The following is a 20,216-nucleotide window of genomic DNA, read 5'->3' as shown; positions in this document are numbered from 1 at the left end:
TCTGCCCAGGCTCAAATCAACTCCAGACTCTGCAATTATTCCTCCCTGAGTGGGCATTTAAAATAAACCTGTTCCAGAGAGGCCGGCCCCACATACAGTCCCCACCGTGTTGGTGCCAGAGTTGATTTATCCGCTGTACGTGGTTTAACGGCTTGAGGTGAAGCCAGAAATGATTCCCCAACATCGCAATTCACCAAAGGGATTCAGCAAAGGGCCATCGACACGGCCTTTAAATTCATTTGCTGCCAAAAAGTTGTATCAAAATTAAATTGGACTGCACCTGACAGTGACATCATCAACATCTTCCTGTATTCAGATCATTTTTCAAACACAGGATGTCCAATAAAATTAAAAATCATTTCAATTCCACTTTTTAATAAAGCACAAGAGGGGAATCTTCATCCTCTGTCTCTCCACTTCCAATTCTGGCTCTGTGGACATTTACAGGCCCGTAACTCAATGCCTCGTGTACCCAGACTCGACATTCTCCTCGAGAAAGATGCCCCTTCACTCCCCTTCTGCTCTCCGCCTCCTTTAAGACGCTCCTTAAAACCTACCTCTTTGACCAAGCTTTTGGTCACCTGTCCTAATATTTCCCCACGTAGCTCGGTGTCCGATTTACGTTCCTGTGAAGCGCCTCGGAGCGTTTCACTACATTAAAGGCACGATATAAACGCAAGCTGTCGTTCAACGTTTAGTTACTGAGGTGAAAACGCGCTAAACGATGACAGGCACAATGATCCACGCGGGAAATTGACCTTTTCACAGCTCGCTGTCCAGGTTCACCCTTGGGTGAAGTATGGAGAGTTGTTCTGTGCCTGTGGGGCCTGTGCTGTGGGGAGTGGCTGGTGCCTTTGGTGTAGGGGGGAAGGGTATCGCCAATAGCAATAGAGAGACAGCGGTTTACCTGAACTTTTGGTGGGCCTGTGAGAGGTATTCGTTTATCGAGCCAAGGTGGCAGTTCTCCTTGTCGAACATTTTATTGGAGGCAGCGTGTTGGAGCACCTTGGCGATGGAGCCCAGGTTTCTCCTCTGATCGGTGGTCAGGCCCCCACCTCCAGCTGACATGTCGATGATATCGAAGGCGTCGGGCGCCACGATGGCAGGGTTCATGTAGCGATAGTACAGCAGGTTCCCGATAATCTGAAATCACCAACACGCACATCACAAAACTGCCTCAAACAACCGACATCTTCCCTCCCCTCCCGCTCAAAACCCGAGGGGCTTTTTACTGGAATTGGAGAGAGCGTCTCACCTCCTCGAGGTGATTCCTCACACGAGTGAAAGCAGCGGAGGGGGAGGGGGGGGGGGGGTCGACTGTGAACACGCACAGAGCGGGGGAGGGGGTCGACTGTGAACACGCACAGAGCGGGGGAGGGGGGGCGACTGTGAACACAGAGCGGGGGAGAGGGGGCGACTGTGAACACACAGAGCGGGGGAGGGGGGGCGGCTGTGAACACACAGAGCGGGGGAGGGGGGGCGACTGTGAACACACACAGAGCGGGGGAGGGGGGGCGGCTGTGAACACACAGAGCGGGGGAGGGGGGGCGACTGTGAACACAGAGCGGGGGAGAGGGGGCGGCTGTGAACACACAGAGCGGGGGAGGGGGGGCGGCTGTGAACACACAGAGCGGGGGAGGGGGGGCGACTGTGAACACACACAGAGCGGGGGAGGGGGTCGACTGTGAACACGCACAGAGCGGGGGAGGGGGGGCGACTGTGAACACGCACAGAGCGGGGGAGGGGGGGGCGACTGTGAACACGCACAGAGCGGGGGAGGGGGGGCGACTGTGAACACGCACAGAGCGGGGGAGGGGGGGGGCGACTGTGAACACGCACAGAGCGGGGGAGGGGGGGCGACTGTGAACACACACAGAGCGGGGGAGGGGGGGCGACTGTGAACACGCACAGAGCGGGGGAGGGGGGGCGACTGTGAACACGCAGAGCGGGGGAGGGGGGGCGACTGTGAACACGCAGAGCGGGGGAGGGGGGGCGACTGTGAACACGCACAGAGCGGGGGAGGGGGGGCGACTGTGAACACGCACAGAGCGGGGGAGGGGGGGCGACTGTGAACACGCAGAGCGGGGGAGGGGGGGGCGACTGTGAACACACAGAGCGGGGGAGAGGGGGCGGCTGTGAACACGCAGAGCGGGGGAGGGGGGGCGACTGTGAACACACAGAGCGGGGGAGGGGGGGCGACTGTGAACACACAGAGCGGGGGAGGGGGGGCGACTGTGAACACACAGAGCGGGGGAGGGGGGGCGACTGTGAACACACAGAGCGGGGGAGGGGGGGCGACTGTGAACACACAGAGCGGGGGAGGGGGGGCGACTGTGAACACACGGAGCGGGGGAGGGGGGGCGACTGTGAACACACAGAGCGGGGGAGGGGGGGCGACTGTGAACACACAGAGCGGGGGAGGGGGGGCGACTGTGAACACACAGAGCGGGGGAGGGGGGGCGACTGTGAACACACAGAGCGGGGGAGGGGGGGCGACTGTGAACACACAGAGCGGGGGAGGGGGGGCGACTGTGAACACACACAGAGCGGGGGAGGGGGGGCGACTGTGAACACACAGAGCGGGGGAGGGGGGGCGACTGTGAACACACAGAGCGGGGGAGGGGGGGCGACTGTGAACACGCACAGAGCGGGGGAGGGGGGGCGACTGTGAACACACAGAGCGGGGGAGGGGGGGCGACTGTGAACACACAGAGCGGGGGAGGGGGGGCGACTGTGAACACAGAGCGGGGGAGGGGGGGCGACTGTGAACACACAGAGCGGGGGAGGGGGGGCGACTGTGAACACACAGAGCGGGGGAGGGGGGGCGACTGTGAACACACAGAGCGGGGGAGGGGGGGCGACTGTGAACACAGAGCGGGGGAGGGGGGGCGACTGTGAACACACAGAGCGGGGGAGGGGGGGCGGCTGTGAACACACACAGAGCGGGGGAGGGGGGCGGCTGTGAACACACAGAGCGGGGGAGGGGGGCGACTGTGAACACAGAGCGGGGGAGGGGGGGCGACTGTGAACACACAGAGCGGGGGAGGGGGGCGACTGTGAACACAGAGCGGGGGAGGGGGGGCGACTGTGAACACACAGAGCGGGGGAGGGGGGGCGGCTGTGAACACACAGAGCGGGGGAGGGGGGGCGACTGTGAACACACAGAGCGGGGGAGGGGGGGCGACTGTGAACACACAGAGCGGGGGAGGGGGGGCGGCTGTGAACACACAGAGCGGGGGGAGGGGGGGCGGCTGTGAACACACAGAGCGGGGGGAGGGGGGGCGGCTGTGAACACACACAGAGCGGGGGAGGGGGGGCGACTGTGAACACACAGAGCGGGGGAGGGGGGGCGGCTGTGAACACACAGAGCGGGGGAGGGGGGGCGACTGTGAACACACAGAGCGGGGGAGAGGGGGCGGCTGTGAACACACAGAGCGGGGGAGGGGGGGCGGCTGTGAACACACAGAGCGGGGGAGGGGGGGCGACTGTGAACACACAGAGCGGGGGAGGGGGGGCGGCTGTGAACACACAGAGCGGGGGAGGGGGGGCGGCTGTGAACACACAGAGCGGGGGAGGGGGGGCGGCTGTGAACACACACAGAGCGGGGGAGAGGGGGGCGGCTGTGAACACACAGAGCGGGGGAGGGGGGGCGGCTGTGAACACACACAGAGCGGGGGAGAGGGGGGCGGCTGTGAACACACAGAGCGGGGGAGGGGGGGCGGCTGTGAACACACAGAGCGGGGGAGGGGGGGCGGCTGTGAACACACACAGAGCGGGGGAGAGGGGGCGGCTGTGAACACACAGAGCGGGGGGAGGGGGGGCGGCTGTGAACACACAGAGCGGGGGAGGGGGGGCGACTGTGAACACACAGAGCGGGGAGGGGGGGCGACTGTGAACACACACAGAGCGGGGGAGGGGGGGCGACTGTGAACACACACAGAGCGGGGGAGGGGGCGACTGTGAACACACAGAGCGGGGGAGGGGGGGCGGCTGTGAACACACACAGAGCGGGGGAGGGGGGGCGACTGTGAACACGCACAGAGCGGGGGAGGGGGGGCGGCTGTGAACACACAGAGCGGGGGAGGGGGGGCGGCTGTGAACACACAGAGCGGGGGAGGGGTGTGCACCAGTGTACACACGGTGGGGGGGGGGGGGGAAACAGTGTACACACATTGAGCAGGTTGGGAGGGCCATGGTGGACACACTGGACAGAGGTGGGGGAGGGCTGACAGTGTACACACACCGAGCAAGGGGGGTGGGCCACAGTGTACACACACCGAGCAAGGGGGGTGGGCCACAGTGGATACACAATGGGAGGGCCACAGAGTACACACAAGGCGGAGGTGGGGCGGCTGACATTGTACACACACAATGTGGGGGGGGGGGGGGGGGCTGGGATAGTGTACGCACCGAGCGTGGCAGGGGGGGGGGGGGGGGGGGAGAGGAAGTGACAGTGTACACACACTGAGCAGGCGGGGAATGACAGTGTACACACACTGATTGGTGTGGGGGGAGGGGAGGGGCGACAGTCTACACACACTGAGCGGGGGAGGGCTCACAACGTGCACACACAGCTGGGGGGGGGGGGGGGGAGTGACAGTGTACGCACAGCAGGGGGGGGGGGGGGAGTGACAGTGTACGCACAGCAGTGGGGGTGGGGGGAGGGGCGACAGAGTACACATTGACCGGGGGGCAGGGTTGGGGGTTGGCAACAGTGTACACACACCGAGGGGTGGGTGGGGCGGGGCGGACAGTGTACACACTGAATCCGACGGCAATCTCACTCAAAGCGGCGACAGGAGGCCTCGAGTTGGAAAACCATCACACTGGGAACTCGGGCCCTCCCATCTGCAGCGATCTCTGATAAAAACTAAACTAAACTAAACTAAACTAATGATTATTAAATTCTACAGCAGTCCTCAGTTAAATTCGTTCTGGGCTTAAAACAGGTTGATTGAGGACAAGTTTCAGTCACACAGAGATTCACCTCAGGAGAAAGCAGCATTAAAAACCAGGCCTCTCAAGGTAGGAAATGAAGGATTTTTATTCCCCCGCTGCCTGGATAGAATCAGCTCAGTTCATCCAAGAGGAAGGAAAGGAGAGAAATCGAAAGCCTTAAAACAGAAGAGAGAAGAGAAGCAGGATTGAAACAAAGTTATTAAAAGCTGGAAAAAATCAGATTTACCTCACGATGGAAGCCTCAGCAGCTAGGCCGCAAAGATGGAGGGAGGGCGGCCATTTTGCAAGGCCCGCTGACATTTTAAGGTAATTGGATCTATTCCCACACGACAACAGCCAGCTGAGCAGAGCGAGAGAGAGAGAAGCAACTCTTGGCGACAGTTTCATTCAAGGGTCAATCAGCGTTTAAAGCAATGCTCAGAAAACCCCAGATCGCTCAAACGGACATCTATCTCTGGGATGCTGCTCTTCAGTCGCCTGCTCATTTTGTCATTCTCTCCGTTTTCATCCCTCCTCTCCTGAAGGCCTTTTCTGGCCTTTCCACCGGTACCAGCCGCCCTCTGGTACCTCCCACAAGTGACCGGTCTTCACGTGAGAGCCGAGGCGGTGAGCGTCGGCGGGGATATTTGACTGCGGTGAGCATCGCAGCCGAATCTGCGTCTCCTCACCCGACATCCACCCCCCCCCCCCCCCCCCCCCACACCCCTTTCAGCCGGAGCCGGAACCCTGGCTGATTTTTTTCCCCCCCTCCCTATCAAATCCTTTAATCATCTTAAGCACCTCGATTAGATCACCCCTTAATCTTCTAAACTTGAGAGACTACAAGCCACGTTCATGCGACCTGTCCTCATAATTTAACCCTTTAAGCCCCGGTATCACTCTGGTGAATCTGCGCCGCACCCTCTCCAAGGCCAGTATAGCCTTTGTGAAGTGCGGTGCCCAGAACTGAAGGCAGGATCTCCAGATACTCCACCTACCACCCACCCCAGATCACTTAACGCAGCACAGGTGATGGATCAAACCTGGGACTTTCCTGAACCATGTGGCTCAGTCACACACTGGGCTGTCAGCTTAACCCCATAAGATAATTCTGCTGAAGCCCGGCTTGTGGGGTTTGATTAGCAGCAGCCAACAGGTAGGAGGTTCAGATTCTACAAGCAGGAAAGTTAAGGTTATGGCGGCTGCCGATTCTGAAAGAGGAAACGAGAGACCCATACGTGACCCGAGGCCTACCTTCATCAGCTCGTCATCAGTGGCATCCGGAAACTTCTCATGCAGGGAGTCCTTCAACACTTTGGCGATGATTCTCATACCGTACCTGCCAAGGGGGCGAAACAGAGAAACCGAAGAATAAAAGAGAGCAAAGGATGCGCTGGTGAATGACACAGTGTCCACAGCTCTAACTGGGGGGAGTGGGGGCCGGTGTTCGATACTGTGCGGCATTATCACTGGGAGTCCAGTAACGTGTAACAGTCGGTGTGTGAAATCTTCATACTGTGTCCACTCGAACTGTGGAACGCAAGCAGCAGATAAATCCCAGACTGCAAAATTGAGTTGTGTTTGGAGAGAGCTTTCTGAGCTGGGGTGAATGTTACTGCTGGTTACAGGCCTGTCACTGGGGGTAGGGTTGTATTATTAGTAGCACATGGGAAATATATTGCAGAATATTAAAGAGGATTGGGTTAAATGTAACTTTCTTAAAGTGTACTTGGTATCAATATGCTGAACAATTCCTGTGACAAGACCAGACAGGCTGGACACAGCAAAGAAATGCTCCACTCCTCAGTAGTGTGTACAACTAACTGGGATCCGCTTAGTGTTTAAACAGGATTGCCTCTCGAGTATAAATTGGTGGAATCATGATAGGGGAGAGTGTACGTGGTCTGTGGGAGGAGATTGAATGGGTGGGGAGAGTCTATGATAGGGGAGAGTGTACGTGGGCTGTGGGAGGAGATTGAACGGGTGGGGAGGGTCAGTGATTGGGGAGAGTGTACATGGGCTGTGGGAGGAGATTGAATGGGTGGGGAGAGTCAGTGATAGGGGAGAGTGTAGATGGGCTGAATGTCCTTTTCCTATTTCCTGCCCGTTTACGAGGACTCCGATCTGTGCTGGTACAATCCCCACAGGGCGAGGAACACAAGCACTTACGGGATTTTGTCCACTGATGTAGCGATGGCCGATAGGAACTTGTCAGTTACTGCCCTCATGTTCTTGATGGACGCGTCGAGTCTCAGTTTGACCTCCTCGTGACTCAGTGCCTGCTCTGGCGTTACATCGTACGGGAGTTTACTGCAAATAGACATTTGGACACATCAAACGTCAGTCAGGTGACGAAGGGGAGTGCACATTACCTGTGATATCAGTAATATAATCGACATGTCAATCTGCGAACCCATCGGAAACTTCCTCGAGCCTGTTCCGCCATTCAGTGAGACCAGGGCTGATCTGTATCCATATCCCTTAATACCCTTGCCTGGCAAAAATCTATCGATCTCAGATTTAAAATGATTAATTGGGCTAGCATCTACTGCATTTTGTGGGGAGAGAGTTCCCCACTTCTACCACCCTTTGTGTGAAGAAGTGTTTCCTAACTTGTCGCCTGAATGGCCTGGCTTTGATTTTAAGGTTCTGTCCCCTTGTCCTGGACTCCCCCACCAGCAGAAAAAGTTTCTCTCTCTCTACCCTATCAATTCCTTTCAAAATCCTAAAAACCTCAATCAAATCATTCCTTAACCTTCGAGATTCCAGGGAATACAAGCCGAGTTTATGTAATCTCTCCTCATAATTTAACCCTTGGAGCCCTGGTAACATTCTGGTGAATCTACGCTGCTCTCCTTCCAAAGCCAATATGTCCTTTCTAAGGTTTGGTGCCCAGAACTGTACACAGTGCTCCAGATGTGGTCTAACCAGGGCTCTGTACAGCTGTAGCAAAACTTCCTCCCCTTTATATCCCAGCCCTCTACAACCAAGGCTCCTCCCAGAATCACACTCCTGGAGCACGGGATCTCTCCAGATGTGTGGAGCAGCCACAGCTGAGGACAGTTAAAGATCGGGCACATTGCCGTGTGTGTTGGAGGCCATTAAAGGCCCTCCTTTTACCTGGCCTCTCCAGTCTGAGACTCCATTTGGTTCACCCAGGATTTGTAAATATCCACCGGGTCGGTTTTGATATTCATGGACCTTTCCTCAATGATCTCCTTTACGACGGGCGCCAGGATCTGCCGGAGAGCGTTCTGGCCGCGTGCTCCACGGTTAAAGCTGACCACCATCTTGATAACGGTGGGGTTTCCTGTGATGATCTCGTGCAGCTGATCCACCTTTGACCTACGGAGAGCAGAGAATGTATTAGGACAGCTGGGTTATTGACAGTAAAGGACTAACATCTCACAAACGTACACACACACACACACACACACACACGCACACGCACACGCACACGCTTGCATATACACACACACGCACACATATACACGGTGCAGTGATGAGAAGATGTGCACAGGACGTACTTGATCTCTTCCTGTAAGGCTGTTTTGAAGAGTTTCAGCAGCAGGTATTCCTCTCTCTGGTTGGAGGCATAGTTATACAGGGTGAAAATGACCGAGTCCATGAATTTGGTGGACTTGTTCTGGGGCATCTGAAAGATCAGCTTGGCCAGGTAGGTGGGGTTTGTCTGGAGCAAGAAAACACACAATTTTACACTTTCTACATTCTTTGAATGAAACAACTTATTTTGAAAATTCATATTTTTCTCCTCATCCAATTTGCTCCCCATCTTTCCCGAGGGCCCCAGTACGGGTTCCATGGGCATTAACTCCCCTCCAGAGTCCAGCCCACATGAGACAGTCTCCATCAGCAGGGGATTCACACACGGTCAATACGGATGAGAAAGGATATTGTAGAAAGGTCTTTGTAGAGAAAGAACTTGCTTTTCTATAGCGCCTTTCACAACCTCAGGACATCCACAAGAGCTTTACGGCCACACTTGAAGTGTAGTCACTGTTGTAATGTAGGCAGCCTATTTGTGCACAGAAAGATCCCATAATTCACAATGTGACAATGACCAGATGATCTGTTTTAGTGACGTTGGTTGAGGGTGAAATATTGGCCATGACACTGGGGAGAACTCCCCTGATCGTCTTCAAGATAGTGCCATGGGGTCTTTTGCATCCACCTGAGAGGGCAGACAGGGCCTCGGTTTAACGTCTCATCTGAAAGACGGCACCTCCGGCAGTGCAGCACTCCCTCAGTACTGGCACTGGGAGCGAGGATTTTGTGCTTAAGTCGCTGGAGTGGGGTTTGAACCCTCGACCTCCTGACTCAGAGGCGAGGGAGCTGCCGACTGAGGCACGGCCGACACCTTCAAAAAGGCCCAGACACAGGTCCCACTCGCTGCACCACGTTAAATCACTCCTGAGAGTGTCCTCGAGTTCGATTTGCCGGGGATTCTGGCCGTGGAGAAACAGCCTGTGGGGGAAAACCCACCCCCCCCGCACCAAGGTGGCGTGTTACCTGGAGCAGGTAGAAGAGATTCTGGTAGGCCTCCAGCTTCATACGCTTCTCCTTGCTCAAGGCCTTCAGGCCTCCTTTCTGCTTGTTGATCTTCATCATGTCCGAGAGCTGCCCCTTGTTCTTGCGGGTCAGTTTCTTGCTGTGCGACACCACTTCCTGTTACAACAACGACGTGCGTTTATGGACCGCCTTTATCCCAGTAAAACTTCCCAAGGCACCAATCGCCGAGAGAGCCCCTCACCGTCACAATCCACCCAGGGCGGCCAGGCCTCTCAACCAACACAGACTTCCACCATGGCTGGAACAGGCAGCTGAGGAGCAGCCCACAGCCACGGGGTATCGACTCTCGACTTCGCAAACTCACACACTCAGTGCAAACGACCCTTTTCCCCCGCACTGTGCTAAGTTTCATGCTCCCCGGGTCTCTCGCTGCCTCGTGCGGTACTGGGCCGTACCGCACAGGAAGATCCCACGTTCTGATCCCCGGTCTGCGCCGCATTGGCTGATCTCAGCCGGAGCAGCGGATGGGGGACAGCAATTGGCCTCGGTGCCCCTGGATTAGGGAAATCAGCCACGGCACATGCATTCCCATAACCCGCGGTGCGATATTCCCGTTACCCAGAGCGATACTCCCGTTACCCGGAGCGATACTCCCGTTACCCAGTGCGATACTCCCGTTACCCAGTGCGATACTCCCATAACCCGCAGAGCGATACTCCCGTTACCCAGAGCGATACTCCCGTTACCCGGAGCGATACTCCCATAACCCGCAGAGCGATATTCCCGTTACCCGGTGCGATACTCCCGTTACCCGGAGCGATACTCCCATAACCCGCAGAGCGATATTCCCGTTACCCGGTGCGATACTCCCGTTACCCGGAGCGATACTCCCATAACCCGCAGAGCGATACTCCCGTTACCCGGTGCGATACTCCCGTTACCCGGAGCGATACTCCCATAACCCGCAGAGCGATACTCCCGTTACCCAGAGCAATACTCCCGTTACCCGGAGCGATACTCCCGTTACCCGCGGTGCGATATTCCCATAACCCGTAGAGCGATACTCCCGTTACCCAGAGCGATACTCCCGTTACCCGGTGCGATACTCCCGTTACCCGGTGCGATACTCCCGTTACCCGGAGTGATACTCCCGTTACCCGCGGTGCGATACTCCCGTTACCCAGAGCGATACTCCCGTTACCCGGAGCGATACTCCCGTTACCCGCGGTGCGATATTCCCATAACCCGTAGAGCGATACTCCCGTTACCCAGAGCGATACTCCCGTTACCCGGTGCGATACTCCCGTTACCCGGAGCGATACTCCCGTTACCCGCGGTGCGATACTCCCGTTACCCAGAGCGATACTCCCGTTACCCAGAGCGATACTCCCGTTACCCGGAGCGATACTCCCGTTACCCGCGGTGCGATATTCCCGTTACCCGCGGTGCGATATTCCCGTTACCCGCGGTGCGATACTCCCGTTACCCAGAGCGATACTCCCGTTACCCAGAGCGATACTCCCGTTACCCAGAGCGATACTCCCGTTACCCGCGGTGCGATATTCCCGTTACCCGGAGCGATACTCCCGTTACCCAGAGCGATACTCCCGTTACCCAGAGCGATATTCCCGTTACCCGCGGTGCGATATTCCCGTTACCCGGAGCGATACTCCCGTTACCCGGAGCGATACTCCCGTTACCCGCAGAGCGATACTCCCGTTACCCGGAGCGATATTCCCGTTACCCGCGGTGCGATACTCCCGTTACCCAGAGCGATACTCCCGTTACCCAGAGCGATACTCCCGTTACCCGGTGCGATATTCCCGTTACCCAGAGCGATACTCCCGTTACCCAGAGCGATACTCCCGTTACCCGCGGTGCGATATTCCCGTTACCCGGTGCGATACTCCCGTTACCCAGAGCGATACTCCAGTTACCCGGTGCGATACTCCAGTTACCCGGTGCGATACTCCCGTTACCCGGAGCGATACTCCCGTTACCCGGAGCGATACTCCCGTTACCCGGTGCGATACTCCCGTTACCCAGAGCGATACTCCCGTTACCCGGAGCGATACTCCCGTTACCCGGAGCGATACTCCCGTTACCCGCGGTGCGATACTCCCGTTACCCAGAGCGATACTCCAGTTACCCGGTGCGATACTCCCGTTACCCGGAGCGATATTCCCGTTACCCGCGGTGCGATACTCCCGTTACCCGCAGAGCGATACTCCCGTTACCCAGAGCGATATTCCCGTTACCCGCGGTGCGATATTCCCGTTACCCGGAGCGATACTCCCGTTACCCGGAGCGATACTCCCGTTACCCGCAGAGCGATACTCCCGTTACCCGGAGCGATACTCCCGTTACCCGGAGCGATACTCCCGTTACCCGGTGCGATATTCCCGTTACCCGCGGTGCGATACTCCCGTTACCCAGAGCGATACTCCCGTTACCCAGAGCGATACTCCCGTTACCCAGAGCGATACTCCCGTTACCCAGAGCGATATTCCCGTTACCCAGAGCGATACTCCCGTTACCCAGAGCGATACTCCCGTTACCCGCGGTGCGATATTCCCGTTACCCAGTGTGATATTCCCGTTACCCAGAGCGATACTCCCATTACCCAGAGCGATACTCCCGTTACCCGCGGTGCGATATTCCCGTTACCCGGTGCGATACTCCCGTTACCCAGAGCGATACTCCAGTTACCCGGTGCGATACTCCAGTTACCCGGTGCGATACTCCCGTTACCCGGAGCGATACTCCCGTTACCCGGAGCGATACTCCCGTTACCCGGAGCGATACTCCCGTTACCCGCGGTGCGATATTCCCGTTACCCAGTGCGATACTCCCGTTACCCAGAGCGATACTCCAGTTACCCGGTGCGATACTCCCGTTACCCGGAGCGATATTCCCGTTACCCGCGGTGCGATATTCCCGTTACCCGGAGCGATACTCCCGTTACCCGCAGAGCGATACTCCCGTTACCCGCAGAGCGATACTCCCGTTACCCGCAGAGCGATACTCCCGTTACCCGCGGTGCGATATTCCCATAACCCGCAGAGCGATACTCCCGTTACCCGGAGCGATACTCCCGTTACCCGGAGCGATACTCCCGTTACCCGCGGTGCGATATTCCCGTTACCCGGTGCGATACACCCGTTACCCGGTGCGATACTCCCGTTACCCAGAGCGATACTCCCGTTACCCAGAGCGATACTCCCGTTACCCGCGGTGCGATATTCCCGTTACCCGGAGCGATACTCCCGTTACCCGGAGCGATACTCCCGTTACCCGGAGCGATATTCCCGTTACCCGCGGTGCGATATTCCCGTTACCCGGAGCGATACTCCCGTTACCCGGAGCGATACTCCCGTTACCCGGAGCGATACTCCCGTTACCCGCGGTGCGGTATTCCCGTTACCCGGTGCGATACTCCCGTTACCCGGTGCGATACTCCCGTTACCCGGTGCGATACTCCCGTTACCCGCGGTGCGGTATTCCCGTTACCCGGTGCGATACTCCCGTTACCCGGTGCGATACTCCCGTTACCCGCGGTGCGGCATTCCTGTTACCCGGTGCGATACTCCCGTTACCCGGTGCGGCATTCCCGTTACCCGCGGTGCGGCATTCCCGTTACCCGGTGCGATACTCCCGTTACCCCCGGTGCGGCATTCCCGTTACCCCCGGTGCGGCATTCCCGTTACCCCCGGTGCGGCATTCCCGTTACCCCCGGTGCGGTATTCCCGTTACCCGGTGCGGTATTCCCGTTACCCGCGGTGCGGTATTCCCGTTACCCGCGGTGCGGTATTCCCGTTACCCCCGGTGCGGTATTCCCGTTACCCGCGGTGCGGTATTCCCGTTACCTGCAGCGTGATTTTGTTCTTCACCAGGAGCCCGATCTTTATATCCATCAGGTTGAGATCGTTTTCCAGCTGCTGATTGGATCGGATCCGAGTGACCACTTCCTCTCTCAGCCGCATCATTTCCAGCTCCTCCTGGAAATCCTGGTCACTCTGATCGAGCAGGTGGACAAACTTCCGGACCACGGCCATGGGGGGCTGCTCCGCACTGACTGTCGGAGAGTGAGAGAGGGCGAGAGTGAGAGAGGGGCAAGGAGGGGAAAGAGGGGAGGGGGAGAGAGGGGAGAGGAAGGGGGAGAGAGGGGAGAGGGAGGGGGAGAGAGGGGAGAGGGAGGGGGAGAGAGGGGAGAGGAAGGGGGAGAGAGGGGAGAGGAAGGGGGAGAGAGGGGAGAGGAAGGGGGAGAGAGGGGAGAGGAAGGGGGAGAGAGGGGAGAGGAAGGGGGAGAGAGGGGAGAGGAAGGGGGAGAGAGGGGAGAGGAAGGGGGAGAGAGGGGAGAGGAAGGGGGAGAGAGGGGAGAGGAAGGGGGAGAGAGGGGAGAGGAAGGGGGAGAGAGGGGAGAGGAAGGGGGAGAGAGGGGAGAGGAAGGGGGAGAGAGGGGAGAGGAAGGGGGAGAGAGGGGAGAGGAAGGGGGAGAGAGGGGAGAGGAAGGGGGAGAGAGGGGAGAGGAAGGGGGAGAGAGGGGAGAGGAAGGGGGAGAGAGGGGAGAGGAAGGGGGAGAGAGGGGAGAGGAAGGGGGAGAGAGGGGAGAGGAAGGGGGAGAGAGGGGAGAGGAAGGGGGAGAGAGGGGAGAGGAAGGGGGAGAGAGGGGAGAGGAAGGGGGAGAGAGGGGAGAGGAAGGGGGAGAGAGGGGAGAGGAAGGGGGAGAGAGGGGAGAGGAAGGGGGAGAGAGGGGAGAGGAAGGGGGAGAGAGGGGAGAGGAAGGGGGAGAGAGGGGAGAGGAAGGGGGAGAGAGGGGAGAGGAAGGGGGAGAGAGGGGAGAGGAAGGGGGAGAGAGGGGAGAGGAAGGGGGAGAGAGGGGAGAGGAAGGGGGAGAGAGGGGAGAGGAAGGGGGAGAGAGGGGAGAGGAAGGGAGGAGAGAGGGGAGAGGAAGGGGGAGAGAGGGGAGAGGAAGGGGGAGAGAGGGGAGAGGAAGGGGGAGAGAGGGGAGAGGAAGGGGGAGAGAGGGGAGAGGAAGGGGGAGAGAGGGGAGAGGAAGGGGGAGAGAGGGGAGAGGAAGGGGAAGGGGGAGAGGGGAGAGGAGGCACCAAACAAATGCACTTCACACTGAGCCGTGTCTGGGTATTCAGAGGCCGGTCTGGTCAGTGACTTACTGCTAAAACCATCAGCCCTTTCAGTTCAGTCGACGAGTTTACTCTTTTAGCCGCCATCAGGCTCCGAGGGAGACGCTCCAGAAAATTTCCTGGTTCCTGACTCTCCCTTCTCCATCCAGTTTTTTTTACTCTCCCTGACATTCTCTCTCTCCTCCCCCCCCACTTTCTCTCTCCCTCTCTCTCTCTCCTCCAACTACTTACACACACTTCCAAAATTTCTCTCTCTCTTCCCCCCCCTACTTTGATCTATAGGGTGAATATTCCAGCATTAAGATTATTTCTGATGGTTGAGTAAATTTACCGCTGGAATATTAAACAGAGAAGAAAAAAGACTGTGACAAGTGACTGATGGACGGTTTTGAGTGATGGACGGTTTTGAGTGATGGACGGTTTTGAGTGATGGATGTGATTTAGGTTAATGGCCTCGATACTCACTCAGGGTTTTGTAATCGTCTCTGGCCTTGTTTGCTCTGATGAACGCCTGGATTTTAACAATATCTTTTTCCTGGGAATGAAAAAGAACAATGGATGTAAATATCAGCATTACTGCGCAGAATGAGAGCGTCTGTTACAACCTGGGGTGGAACCCGCGCCCACCGAGTGAGGGCTGCGGGGGAAAGAATAGGGCAGCCCACAGCTACTGACCTGGACACACTACGACCAAGGGGGAGGTTGGGGGCTGAGGCACAGCAAGTTCCCGATCCCACAGTCGTCTGCTCACCTACTTCATCCCCCTGCCAATTAACACCTCTCCCCACACAGTCGGACCACTGAGATGCAACTTTATTAAAAAAAAAAGGACATCTCAGTCGTGGCAAAGTTGCAACGTAGTCTCACTGGGAGGACCCCCAGGGCCCCGTGATGTCAGGGGAAGCCACCGTCTGATTCTCTGACCTTCAGGCCGCGATCGCCGAGAGACTGAGGAACCAGGCCCGTGGTCACTGGAGCCGAGAGACTGAGGAACCAGGCCCGTGGTCACTGGAGCCGAGAGACTGAGGAACCAGGCCCGAGGTCACTGGAGCCGAGAGACTGAGGAACCAGGCCCGAGGTCACTGGAGCCGAGAGACTGAGGAACCAGGCCCGAGGTCACTGGAGCCGAGAGACTGAGGAACCAGGCCCGAGGTCACTGGAGCCGAGAGACTGAGGAACCAGGCCCGAGGTCACTGGAGCCGAGAGACTGAGGAACCAGGCCCGAGGTCACTGGAGCCGAGAGACTGAGGAACCAGGCCCGTGGTCACTGGAGCCGAGAGACTGAGGAACCAGGCCCGTGGTCACTGGAGCCGAGAGACTGAGGAACCAGGCCCGAGGTCACTGGAGCCGAGAGACTGAGGAACCAGGCCCGTGGTCACTGGAGCCGAGAGACTGAGGAACCAGGCCCGTGGTCACTGGAGCCGAGAGACTGAGGAACCAGGCCCGAGGTCACTGGAGCCGAGAGACTGAGGAACCAGGCCCGAGGTCACTGGAGCCGAGAGACTGAGGAACCAGGCCCGAGGTCACTGGAGCCGAGAGACTGAGGAACCAGGCCCGAGGTCACTGGAGCCGAGAGACTGAGGAACCAGGCCCGAGGTCACTGGAGCCGAGAGACTGAGGAACCAGGCCCGAGGTCACTGGAGCCGAGAGACTGAGGAACCAGGCCCGTGGTCACTGGAGCCGAGAGACTGAGGAACCAGGCCCGTGGTCACTGGAGCCGAGAGACTGAGGAACCAGGCCCGTGGTCACTGGAGCCGAGAGACTGAGGAACCAGGCCCGAGGTCACTGGAGCCGAGAGACTGAGGAACCAGGCCCGTGGTCACTGGAGCCGAGAGACTGAGGAACCAGGCCCGTGGTCACTGGAGCCGAGAGACTGAGGAACCAGGCCCGAGGTCACTGGAGCCGAGAGACTGAGGAACCAGGCCCGAGGTCACTGGAGCCGAGAGACTGAGGAACCAGGCCCGAGGTCACTGGAGCCGAGAGACTGAGGAACCAGGCCCGAGGTCACTGGAGCCGAGAGACTGAGGAACCAGGCCCGTGGTCACTGGAGCCGAGAGACTGAGGAACCAGGCCCGAGGTCACTGGAGCCGAGAGACTGAGGAACCAGGCCCGAGGTCACTGGAGCCGAGAGACTGAGGAACCAGGCCCGAGGTCACTGGAGCCGAGAGACTGAGGAACCAGGCCCGAGGTCACTGGAGCCGAGAGACTGAGGAACCAGGCCCGTGGTCACTGGAGCCGAGAGACTGAGGAACCAGGCCCGTGGTCACTGGAGCCGAGAGACTGAGGAACCAGGCCCGTGGTCACTGGAGCCGAGAGACTGAGGAACCAGGCCCGAGGTCACTGGAGCCGAGAGACTGAGGAACCAGGCCCGAGGTCACTGGAGCCGAGAGACTGAGGAACCAGGCCCGAGGTCACTGGAGCCGAGAGACTGAGGAACCAGGCCCGTGGTCACTGGAGCAGAGAGACTGAGGAACCAGGCCCGAGGTCACTGGAGCCGAGAGACTGAGGAACCAGGCCCGAGGTCACTGGAGCCGAGAGACTGAGGAACCAGGCCCGAGGTCACTGGAGCCGAGAGACTGAGGAACCAGGCCCGAGGTCACTGGAGCCGAGACGGTTAAGAGGGGATCAAAATTAGGAGAGGGTTTGAGAGGCTGAATAGTGAAGGATTATCTCTACTGGTCAGTGGATTAGTAACAAGGGCCATGGATTGGGGATTAGTACAAGAGGCATTAACAGGGGATGGGCAGGAGAGGTTTGATCAGACAGGGTTATTAGAAGGTGGAATTCAGTGCCACAGGAAGGATTTAATCGCATCACTGCATTTACAAGGGAATCAGATAAAGACTAGAAGAGGAAAAATGTTAAAGGGGAGCGGGGGATTGGAGTGTTTGAAGATCGAACACCACTGGCATGATGGGCTGAATGAGATGCCGAAACGAGCCAGCTGTCCCGGCCTTTAGTTGTTGAGAAAATCTCACTCGTTTTCGGGACAATTTTATCTCATGTTGCAATCGGATTTCATCGGTCCAGTTGCTGTTTTGGTACCAGATGGTTTATAGTCACACTTATTGAACATTTCAGAGTTGTAGGTCTTCAACTTTATTCTAATCCCTATCTTTTAACAGAGGTTTGTTTAAACTGACAAACTCCAGTGGGAGTGAACCACTTAAAACCATGTAACAAACGACAACACTCACGTGATCCTTAAAATACTTCAGCCGATCCTGGTATTTCTTCCTGGCCTGGCGCATTCGCACTAAAGATTGAATCTGTGACAGCAAATGAGAGGAGAAAGAGAGAGAGAGAGCGCGCAAGAGAAAGAGAGATAGAGAAGAGGAAAGCGAAAGAGAGAGGGGAAGCAAGAGAGAGAGAGAGCATGAGAGAGGGGAAGTGAGAGACAGATAGAGAGGAAGGGAGAGAGAGAGAGACAGATAGAGAGGGAGAGAGAGAGAGACAGATAGAGAGGAAGGGAGAGAGAGAGAGAAGCAAGAGAGACAGAGACAGATAGAGAGGGAGGGAGAGAGAGAGAGAGAGAGAGAAAAAGAGAGGGGGAAGCAAGAGAGACAGACAGATAGAGAGGAAGGGAAAGAGAGAAAGAGAAAGAAAGAGAAAGAGAGGTGGAAGCAAGAGAGATACAGAGAAAGAGAAAAGTGAGAGAGTGAGAGATAGAGAAAGAAAACCAGACAAAAAGAGTTACAGACAAAGGGGAGAGTGATCGAAAGAAAAAAAACAAAACTGGATTAAACTTGAGCTTGGCTATTTTGCAAACTGCAATGAGCTAAGGCAGAGTAACAGGGGCTGGTCTCAGACACACAGGGGGCTAGTGCCACACACACTGGTACTGGGTGTGTACCAGGAGGAGGTAATGTACACACTGGTACTGTACGTGTACCAGGAGGAGGTAATGTACACACTGGTACTGGGTGTGTACCAGGGTCTGTATTGTACACACTGGTACTGGGTGTGTACCAGAGTCTGTATTGTACGCACTGGTACTAGGTGTGTACCAGGGTCTGTATTGTACACACTGGTACTGGGTGTGTACCAGGGTCTGTATTGTACGCACTGGTACTGGGTGTGTACCAGGGTCTGTATTGTACACACTGGTACTGGGTGTGTACCAGGGTCTGTATTGTACACTCTGGACTCGGGCGTGTGCTGATATCAATCAGTACAGACAGTTTAATCTCTCTGACTGATCCACTTTTTGATAATTATTGACGAGTCGATCGGATTGCTTCCTGACGCTTAGCGTCGAAGTCTAATTAGTGGAGAGGGTCGAGGGTCATCACTTTACCTTCACAGTGGAGGCTGTGTTGTCTTTGAGGTATTGAAGCCTGTTCTGGTAGGCCTTCTTTTGCTTGTAACCTCTCCAGTTAGACTGTAAAAAGAAGAGTCCACAATCACATCTCATCAACCGAATACATTTACACTTTTATGTTTTAAATTCTCCAGAAAGAGAATTCTTCAGACTGCCCAATGCCCACACTGGCTGCTGTTTCTTCAGGAAGTTCAGTCGTCCCGAATATTCCCTCCTCACCAGGTACCCGCGACACCGGGCCTGTAACTTGGTGATCAGACTCTCGTTGGCGACCCACAGCTGCTCCCGGTTATAGGCAGCCGTCACTCCCGAGATCATCGACTGAGGGCAGTAAAGGGAGAGAAGCCGGTTACAACTGAGGGGGAGACAAACTGTGAGAGCAAGAGCGCGGGGGAGAGAGAGCGCGGGGGAGAGAGAGCGCGGGGGAGAGAGAGCGCGGGGGAGAGAGAGCGCGGGGGAGAGAGAGCGCGGGGGAGAGAGAGCGAGGGGGAGAGAGAGCGAGGGGGAGAGAGAGCGAGGGGGAGAGAGCGCGAGGGGGAGAGAGCGCGAGGGGGAGAGAGCGAGGGGGAGAGAGCGAGGGGGAGAGAGCGAGGGGGAGAGAGCGAGGGGGAGAGAGCGAGGGGGAGAGAGCGAGGGGGAGAGAGCGAGGGGGAGAGAGCGAGGGGGAGAGAGCGAGGGGGAGAGAGCGGGGGGGGAGAGAGCGGGGGGGAGAGAGCGGGGGGGAGAGAGCGGGGGGGAGAGAGAGGGGGGGAGAGAGAGGGGGGGGAGGGGGGGAGAGAGAGGGGGGGGAGGGGGAGAGAGAGAGAGAGAGGGGGAGAGCGAGGGGGAGAGCGAGGGGGAGAGCGAGGGGGAGAGCGAGGGGGAGAGCGAGGGGGAGAGCGAGGGGGAGAGCGAGGGGGAGAGCGAGGGGGAGAGCGAGGGGGAGAGCGAGGGGGAGAGCGAGGGGGAGAGCGAGGGGGAGAGCGAGGGGGAGAGCGAGGGGGAGAGCGAGGGGGAGAGCGAGGGGGAGAGCGAGGGGGAGAGCGAGGGGGAGAGCGAGGGGGAGAGAGAAGGGGAGAGAGAAGGGGAGAGAGAGGGGGAGAGAGAGGGGGAGAGAGAGGGGGAGAGAGAGGGGGAGAGAGAGGGGGAGAGAGAGGGGGAGAGAGAGGGGGAGAGAGAGGGGGAGAGAGAGGGGGAGAGAGAGAGAGAGAGAGGGGGGAAGAGAGAGAGAGAGAGAGAGGGGAAGAGCGAGAGAGAGCGAGGAGGAGAGAGGAAGAGAACGAGGGGGAGAGAGGAAGAGAGCG

General features: G+C 57.7%; 1 protein-coding gene across 1 annotated transcript in view; it reads right to left on the bottom strand.

Moving 5' to 3' along the window:
• The window catches only part of iqgap1 (IQ motif containing GTPase activating protein 1), a 113,062-nt gene that overhangs the window by 23,112 nt on the left and 69,734 nt on the right, over positions 1-20,216 (bottom strand). Inside the window, exons 19-29 of the mRNA XM_067973449.1 lie at positions 19,100-19,254; positions 18,910-19,021; positions 17,810-17,881; positions 15,078-15,147; positions 13,335-13,543; positions 9,469-9,624; positions 8,466-8,629; positions 8,059-8,283; positions 7,108-7,248; positions 6,193-6,277; positions 908-1,143 (exon numbers count right to left, since the gene is read on the bottom strand). Of these exons, the coding sequence (XP_067829550.1) occupies positions 908-1,143; positions 6,193-6,277; positions 7,108-7,248; positions 8,059-8,283; positions 8,466-8,629; positions 9,469-9,624; positions 13,335-13,543; positions 15,078-15,147; positions 17,810-17,881; positions 18,910-19,021; positions 19,100-19,254 (1,625 nt within the window). The remainder of the gene's footprint in view (positions 1-907; positions 1,144-6,192; positions 6,278-7,107; positions 7,249-8,058; positions 8,284-8,465; positions 8,630-9,468; positions 9,625-13,334; positions 13,544-15,077; positions 15,148-17,809; positions 17,882-18,909; positions 19,022-19,099; positions 19,255-20,216) is intronic.

The sequence above is a fragment of the Heptranchias perlo genome, chromosome 38, assembly GCF_035084215.1.
Source record: "Heptranchias perlo isolate sHepPer1 chromosome 38, sHepPer1.hap1, whole genome shotgun sequence".
Taxonomy (NCBI): Eukaryota; Metazoa; Chordata; class Chondrichthyes; order Hexanchiformes; family Hexanchidae; genus Heptranchias; species Heptranchias perlo.
The sequence above is the reverse complement of the archived record's forward strand: the minus strand, read 5'-3'. Positions and strand labels throughout refer to the sequence as shown.